Source organism: Pseudomyrmex gracilis, unplaced genomic scaffold (assembly GCF_002006095.1).
Source record: "Pseudomyrmex gracilis isolate BER0280 unplaced genomic scaffold, ASM200609v1 scaffold_309, whole genome shotgun sequence".
In the NCBI taxonomy this organism is placed as follows: domain Eukaryota; kingdom Metazoa; phylum Arthropoda; class Insecta; order Hymenoptera; family Formicidae; genus Pseudomyrmex; species Pseudomyrmex gracilis.
Window position 1 is genome coordinate 29,500 of NW_018020893.1, and position 9,252 is coordinate 38,751.

At 41.6% G+C, this 9,252-nt stretch overlaps 1 protein-coding gene across 1 annotated transcript in view; it reads right to left on the reverse strand.

The window, feature by feature from the left end:
* LOC109859966 (lachesin-like) overlaps positions 1–9,252 on the reverse strand; it is a 62,478-nt gene that overhangs the window by 25,046 nt on the left and 28,180 nt on the right. The window contains exon 3 of the mRNA XM_020438733.1: positions 2,098–2,195. Coding sequence (XP_020294322.1) covers positions 2,098–2,195 — 98 coding nt within the window. The remainder of the gene's footprint in view (positions 1–2,097; positions 2,196–9,252) is intronic.

The following is a 9,252-nucleotide window of genomic DNA, read 5'->3' on the forward strand; positions in this document are numbered from 1 at the left end:
TATTTAATAACAAAAATCATATACGTCGGTAAAGAATGAAAAAGTACATATAAAAAATAAAATACAAAGTGATTTTGCCAATTATTGCTTATTATAAATAGAGTGTCTCATTGTGTACCGTGTCTCATTGTGTACCGGTCTCCCCTATATCTATATATAACGTTGTTACAAATAGAAAATTGTTCTATACTCATTTCACTGGTTGCTGTTGCAACATTTGTTACACGTGCCGTGCCTTCATTATTTTACGTTGCTTTATGTTTTTTGATACGAATAGAAATAAGTTTCTTTGTAGAACTTTATTAATTAATTTATATTTGTGTCGTGCGCGCGTTTTGTTTTTTTCTCTCTTTTTTTTTTCTACCTCCGCGTGTAATATATTCTTTTTATATGCACATAGTATTGTTATATAATATTATTAGTATCTTTGTGAAAAATATTTTACTATTTTTTTTTAATCGCAAATATCGAAAAGTACATGCTTGATTGTTATTTCAATGTTACATTAGTAATATTATTAAGTGCATGTGAATATTTTCAAGCAAATAAAATTGCGTTACGCGTATGTATTTTTATAATTGCACGAAAGCAGTTTGGTAATGATTATAATAATTCATGTTATCTGTTTTCCTGCGGTGTTTTATTTCCGCTTTGTGCTTTAGTTTGCATTTCCGATACTGACTTAATATTATTGGCGAAAAATTTGCACGAAATTCTCTCGCAACAGAGAGAAGCTTCGACCTGCGGCTATATAATTAGCGATCAATTGACGAAGATGCATTTATACTCGGGATTACAGACCGAGCAAAGTCGATCCGACCGCATACAAATTCGCGGTTATCGAATTTTATTTCACAGGCGTTTATTTCGCACACACGCACGTACGCGTGTGAGTCGCGCGTTAAAAGCACCCCCGATACCTAAAATAACACAAAATAATGACGCGCGCGAGCTTCATTCAACGCGTTTAATCGCATACGCCAAAGCATTATATTTCGTGGTAAAAAAAAAAAAATTCACGTTGGAGTTTTACGGCGGATTATAACGCGATCTGCCATCGCGCGCGCGCGCACGTGGTTTGACTTAAAGCTCTAATTAATCGATTCGCGCGTGACATTCATTATAAGCGCGCGTTCAATGCTGCGGTTGATAGCGAAAAGCTCGCGGGACGAAATGGCAATTTCCCGATATCCTCTGAAAAATAAACGTTTGCATGCGCCGCTACCAGGCGTTTACGCACGAGCCATTGAATATATCCACCTACGTATTTGCGTTGCAAATTGTGTGTGAGCACATATTGCGCGAATCGCATCGCCACGAGAGTATACGCGTTGTTCTTCGCTCTATTTATTTCTCGAGCTCATTTTACTCGGTGGGGTCTCAACGTAAACTACACGAAGTTCTTCTCGGCGTTCGATATTAGCCGCCCCCGCTCATCTTACTGACCCCGAGGCAACTTGTATGTACGCAGACACGAGCGAGAAGAGAGTTTTCCCCGAGGGCGCTACTGAATGTTTCTGCATAACTAAATAACGCAAACATTTTTCGTTTTATGCATTTTTTTTTTTTTTTTTTTTATACATGCATTGCATTTTTATACATTGCGGAATTAGAACACGTTTTTTCGAGACAAAGGAAGGTCGATCTCTTTTAGTCGCCGCGGATTTTACGCTGCAACTTTCTGATACGGCTATTTTACTGAAGATTAACATGTATAACACGTTTCTTGTCGTTTCGCGTAACAATGTGCATTGTGTTTTCGATTTATTTCGAGCGTACGAGCGGAAAACTCTCGGTTCGCGAAACGCGCCCGCGAAAAAATACAAGAAAGGACGGCGAATCGGTGCCGTGCAAAAAGACACCCTGACGTCTGCCAGAAGCAGCTCGAAGCAATCCATTTATTTCCACGGGATTACCCGAATTTCGCAGTTTCTCTTATCGCGCTTATGCGTTTCCCTCATCCTTACCTCCCTTGGCTCTCTCGAGGAGGAGCCGAGCTAATTAGCAGCTCCGCTGCTTACTCTCTTAGCGAGCGTCGGCGCGCGGCGCCGCATCGCGCGTCGCGTCTCTTCTTGCGAAAATTCGCCAACTGCTTACCTTGTAATTTCCCACTTTCTTGATAGTGCAGGAGAGGGCGACTTCTTTGCCAATGGCGGCGGTCTTGTTGCCGATCGGCTCGGAAAAACTCGGCGTATCTGCGAACGGAAAGAAACTTCGCGTTATACTTTCGATTAAAGCTCAGACAATATTTGGAGAGCAGGCGAATATTGAATTTTTGTTTGACAGCTTATAAAGTTTTAATTAAAAAAATCAGGGGCTTTTTTTTTTAGAAATAAAATTATCAAAGGAAAGGAACACAATATTGTTTTTACTACGCGCTTAGAAATAGATCGCTCGGAGAAAAGTTAAACTGCATTGCATTAAAGTATAGAGAATCTGAAAACTTTTTCGTCACGCCCACGTTATGACATTCTTTGACGAGTACAAAGTGTAATTTTTTCGCAAAATATTTGAGAAGGATCATCGCGCGTTTGTCCTTTTAATATTCATTATATCGAATATCTTGGCATAATGAAACGTCGAATATTAAAATTTTGGAACTTACTTCACGAACCGCCGAAATCGAGTATGAAAGTTGCGCATCGAATTACCGCAAGTTCCGTCGCCACTGTTTCGCCACTGAGTTCGTTTAAATGTTTTATTCAAAATCGTCGTTGCGCGACAATTATTAAGCGAAATTTAGCATATTATAACAGCGCTGTGCTCTTCTTTTGTAAAAACATCAAAGTATCAACACAATTATAAAAATTTCTCGACACAAAAAAATAAAAAAGAATATCGTTTTTTATAAATTATAGCGACAAATTGTTCGAGAGTTTTGCGCAATGCCGAGTATTGTAAATTGTAATTACGTTTTGCTTATCGTGCATGCGAAAATCGAGCGTGTTTTCGTGTAATAAAATCGTGCTTGCGCGCACGATGATTAAAATAAATATTTCGCTATACGTGTGTTATTGATACTCTTCGGCGATACGTCGCGTCGAGCGCAACCGTCATATCGCGCAACGAGAGATAATGAAACTAATGTCGGTCGTTCAACTTGCCATTCCATAACATAAAATAATGCTGTAAATATTCGAATTTGTGATAAATCGTTATTATATATACGTGATTTGGCTTGTGCAAACGCGCCGCGCGCGCTACTTTGACAAATATTTTATGCCACTCGAAGCAAACGCGCGCGCAGGTTCGATGTCCATGATTCGTTACTCTCGTTAAAACGCACGTGACGACGCAATAGCGGCGATTAACGGCTTGTTGACGCGTATAATGCCGTATTTTGTGTTTCGAACGGTGAAGTATAGTTTTAATTTCCTGTCAGCTCCGCCAAATTGCAGCCCGTTGACATGGATCGTGATGGCGCCGACGGGTTTGTGTGTTCCTATGCATAAGAATATCGCGCGGAGCAAGATCGATATAAATGAGGAATATTATAATGAATATTCATCAAAACGCCAACTATGGAGAGGCGTTGATGAATTCTTCACCACAATAGCGTTAATCTAAAAGATATTGTGAATACCTCGTTCGCGGTTTTCTCCTCCCCCCCGCGTGAATTTACCGTAGCCCGCAATAAACCCGTGCGCGCGTATGTGTGTTCAGGTGTGTGTGTGTATATATATATATATATATATATATATACGTATTCGTGTCTAATGCAAATAGCCGCACACAAAGTGATGTGACCGTATCATGGCTTACAATGTGCACGTATATATTATGCGCAAATCATGAACACGAAGATAACAGATACAAATTTATCAGAGAGAAGGTAATAATAATAACAATAACAATATAATAATAATAACAATAACAACAACAACAAATGGTTTTTTCAATAAATCGACGTTATCAATACACGATCACTCGGTACTTCTCCTCGCATCGGCCTTCACTTTTACCAGAATATTAACAACAAATTTTTACTGAATATAAAATACAATATCAAATGGTAACATATATAGTATATATATATGTAAGAAAATTATACACTCAATAGACGGGATTGAAGTCAATAGACGAGCTTATAGCGCTGTCCTAAAGGCTTAACCGAAAACAAGCGAAAAAACAAAAAAGAACTTGCCACTATTTTTTAGTCTTCGAAAAACGACGTACCAAGTCTCTTTGTTATTTTTTCCTTTTGACTGGTTGAAATGTCGCGCGAATGTCATTCTGTGAAAATCTCATTGTTTAATGCTGAAAGAACGTGCAAAACTCCCTCGAGCAAGTTTTCTCGCGCGCAGATTTTCGTACATCACCTTTCCATCTTTCCGAGAACAATTACATAATTGATCTCCGGAGTTGTCCAATTTTTCCGTCATAAAAGAGTCTGGATTCATCGCTCTTGCTCGCTCGAGAACAATGCGCCGGGCTTTATTTTACGAAAGTACCGGCGATTCTTTCCACCGGGGCTAGCGCCGTAAAATCGAGCCGGCGAATACGGGCGGGAAAAAAGTGCAAATCGAAGCGGGAAATATTACGAGACGCTACACACTTTTATAAGTAAGAGGAGCCATTTCTCTCTCGTGGAGCGTGTAACGCGAAAGAGAGACGCGCGGGGAAACGGGAGCAAGGGAAGAGAAGAAAAAAAAAATCCAAAGAAAAAGTTTACGTGAACAACATTCGCTGATATCGCGTACTTACGGCACGTGGCGCAATATCGAAACACGCGCGAAGTCAAAGTTTGCAAATACCGTCTCATCGCCGAGTCATGCTTTCCCGGAGCTCGCGGCAGCATCCGGCGGTCGTTGCATCGCGGCTGCATTGAACGAGGGGAAGAAAGCCGCGTGCCATCGACTGCAAGCTGGTGCCGACAGCGGGCGAACGACGTGCGCGATATTCCGTCAAAAAGTATATACACTTGGATTTTTCGCAGTCGTTTCGCAACCGAACGGTCGGGAACAAGTCGCGAAACTGCGGACGAAAGCCCGAAGAGTTAGGCGTGTCGAGAAGATCGGAGAGAGGGTGATAGCTCGCGCGGGTGGGTCCGAGGACCTTGTGGAAGCCGTGCCAGCGGTATTATGATAAGATATTCACTGACAGAAACAGCAGAGGAAAGGAATTTTCAGCTTCCACCACCATCATCCTCGCGACCGTATCTAGAATGTAATATAAGGAGACGTGGGGGGGAAAGGTGGGGAAATAGCGGCGTTACCCGCCTCGAGTGGCCTCGTCGCGGGGTGAGATGTAGTGATACGAGGGCGAGAGAAGAAGAGAGAGAAAGAAACGGCGTAGGCGAAAGTCAGCTGGAGCAAGAAAGAAACGAAGAGTTAGTGAGATCGCTCCTCTCTCGAGAGATGATGCCGCGAACGAGTGGGTTTGTATGGGTCCGTCTATGTGAGTGGGTCCGTGTATGTGTGTGCGCACGGATGCGCATACTCGCACTGGTCTTATTTTATGGCGAAATTATACCGGGAGAAAAATAATTCAATCTCCGCGCGCGCGGTACTGGTTACGCTAGTCCGCACTCGAGCGCGGACCAGGTTGCTTTCTGCAGATTCAGAAACGACGATCGCAAAGAAGTATCGGCTTTCACTTTCGGCACTCGATACACGAGATAATCACGTAAAAAATAAAAAGCGTCGCACCGTGCCATCGCCGTCGTCGTCGTCGAAGGAAATTGATCCTTCCTGCTGTTTGTTCTTCGCCGCGTCTTACCTCACGACGAACGCGCGACAAATTATTTACGCGAGGCGGTTGCCTTCGATCGTTTTTTACGCGTTTCTTTTAGGCGACGTTGCGACGCGAGTGACTTATGCACTTTTGAGGCGGAATTTAAAGCTCGCTAGGGACGACGCGGCGCAATCGAAATGCGAATTCCTTGCTCGGGGGAATTCCTCCGAATATTCGGTATTTTTACTTTTAGAAAAATTTTAACGCTGGCTGTGCACGCGTTATTTAAGGTGCAATATTTTTACGAACGCACGAGAGAGAAAAATAAATGTAATGGCTAGATATCTGCGAAACTATTTTTTAATATCAAAAAAAGTTCGAATTTTTACAGTTCAAGCAAAGGTTTTATAAAGCGTATACGAGTGTGTGCGTGTGTGTGTGCGCGCGCGCGCGCACGTGTTTATATCTATGTGTGAGAGACTATTTTGTGTGTATATGGAAATTCAATATAGTAATCGGCTACGCGTCAAAAAATCTGGTGTCAGATTTCGCAGTTGCCGAGTAACTCAAGTTATTACCTCCGATTGAAAAACTAACATTCGTTTCAAAGAGCTCAACACTTAAAACAATTTGAGACTCACTAACTCGATAGTATTGAAAATGGTACAAATAAATAAAATACGTAATAAATATGTGCGTATAGAAGAATGTTTTTTAATATTTCACAAATTGTTTTTATAAACGTTTGTTTGCTCTCGCACGCATATTTGCAACTTTAAGCGCATATTTTGTGCACAACTTTTTTGAAAAGTAGCAATTTGAATTTGTGCACGTGTTAAATGCAAATTAGTAATGCGGAATTAAAGAGATAACATGTAATGCAAAAGTTTAATGAAATTTATTTCTGGGTTTACAAACACACGGATTTTAATAAGCGTTTAATAAGCTCTCTATTTTTTATAAAGTCGCCGCGTTTCACGTTCATTAAAGTGTTGATAATTTACGGAGCTGTTTTTTGATGAGTTTTTTTTTTTTTTTTTTTTTTTAATAAGTTTACACGTCGCTTTTCATCGTCGCCGTATCGTAGTTCGCGATCGCGTTTGTGAGGTATCGCTCGCGACAGCGAATAAAAATAACGACGGTCAGTAGTAAAGGTAAGCCACAAGTCAAGCGAAAGTACCCGGGATCGTTATTTCCTTTTCCCATCGTAAAATACGTAACTACGTTAACGGCTTTAAGCAATCGAGATTCGAACGCGATAAAACGGACTGCACCCTCGTTTCTATAGCAGCTTCACCGCGGGAAGCCTCTCCGGCGAGAAACTTGATATCAAAATAAATGGCCGGCGTCGTATCGCGACGCTGTAAAGAATCTCGGAGAATTCGGGCATGTACGGACGCGACGGTAAACCAAACAATATTGTACTTGTGATACATGTGAACATTAGCTGTCCCAATCGAGCGGTATAAATCCACAGAATCAAAAAATATATATAGTTTTTTTTTTTTCGAAGCACATAAATAACGCGAAAGTCACGTAATACATTTTTACGGTTCTATTGCAGAAACGGATTTTTGCGAGGAGGTTTCACATTTTTTGCGACGGTAAATCGACGGTTTTTTTAAATGATAGAAAAGATAGAGTGTGAGCGCGTGGCGGATAAAAAGAGGAGTGGCGCGAGCGGCGTGGAAGACAATTCAAAAGTGAAAAGGTCAATGTAATTCATGAAACTTCATGAATATGATTTGAAGCGTTATCGAGAGAGATGAAAGAAGTTGCTCCGCAAACGATAATTGTACCTTTTTCGTTCTTGTTGAAATCGCGCGCATTCATTCGGCAAATGCTCTTTTTCATTATTCATGAGGTTTTGCGATCGACGAGCAGAGTGATCTTATTGATCTAATGAATTAAAAGAGAGTTTACATATCGGCGGACATCGAGATGTGGTTTTTGTTTTCATCCGCGATATCTCCCGAGACGATTGATCGAATCGTCCGCCGACTGTGTAACGATATTCAAAAAAGGACCGTAGACGAGAGAAACCAATATTTACACCGTACATGCGTGTGAGTAATAACCGCCGAGTTATCGCAGGTTTCACATCGATCGTAAATACCGGGGGCCACGGCGTTACGTGTACGCGGAATTTTCGACTCGGAATAAAATAGTGGGAACGGACGAGATTGGCGATCGAAACCGATTGGCAATATTCGGAGAATAAAAGAACGGCCGATCCGGCGCGGCGGTGCGATGTTCACGCGCGGCAATAAACGCCCCGCGCGGTACTTTCTAACGCGATTTTGACGCGTTGCAAAAATACAAATCACAAGCGCGCCTTACACTTTTGAAGGCTTTTTGAGACGAAAGTTTGTCGAAGCGCGGGCGATATAGAGAGAATCTAAACACTGAGATCGAGCGGAAAGGAAAAAGTGTGCGCGCGCGTCGACGATTGACAGGACGAAATATCGTGTATTTCACAGATTTTACACGAACATATTCACGTCTCCCCGCCCCTCTCCGTGTCGGTACGTACCGACACGTAGAAAGCTAGATAGCGGTTGAGATGCGCCGGCAGATCTCGAGAGGGAGCCGAGGAATGTTTCTACATGTCGATCGTACACGATGTTTCCCGTATCCGCGCGGGCGGATTGCCGTGAATGGAGAAATCGCGGAGCCGTGCGAGGAAGATGCTTTTCGCCTCTGTGCACGAGAGAAAATATATGTTCCCCAACTACGATGTGTACTGCACAACAAATGACCCTCTTATTTCGGTCGCGTCTCTCTTACGCAAAGTGCATCGCGATGCGGGATTGAATTGAAAACTTTGGAGCAGACTTCGCGCAAAATGATTCAGCGTTTCTGAGCTCTTATATGAAGGAAATCGTGTACGACAAGCAATATAAAAAGTTTAAATATATAATTCTGCGTAATTTTTATGACTAGCACAACACAGGCGCGAGCTACGCGCACGCTATTATTGTTTTTATTTTAATATGTACTGTCAGTGAACACAACCTGCCACCGCGATGACAGCTAGTATATACAAATATACAATGTCTTACAAACAATATAATGCACATGATGTACATATGAGAGATGTCAGAAATAACACATGAAAATCAAACTCGAAAAATAAAAGAAAAAGAGGAGAATGGAAAAACAACACGCGTGACTAAAGTCACGTAACAGAGAAAAGAGTAAAAAAGAGAATATTATATATACTATATATATTCTGTTTTATATATAATTCTATATATAATACACACACACACACACACACACACACACACACACACACACATATATATATATATATATATTGTACTCACGTGACCAAAACAGTGACCCCGCCGCGATCGCCCGGCCGAGGTCAGTGACCCCGCCAAGACCGCGCGGCGGAGGTCAGTGACATTACTGTAGTATGTATATAATACATATAATACAATACAAAGTATAATATTATAAATATACAGGGTGTTTCAGAACTATGGAATCAAACTTCTAGGGGTTATTCAGTGCAACAGTAGAAAACATTTGAGTATAGGGACCCATGTCCGGAAAAGTGTCACTACCGCACTA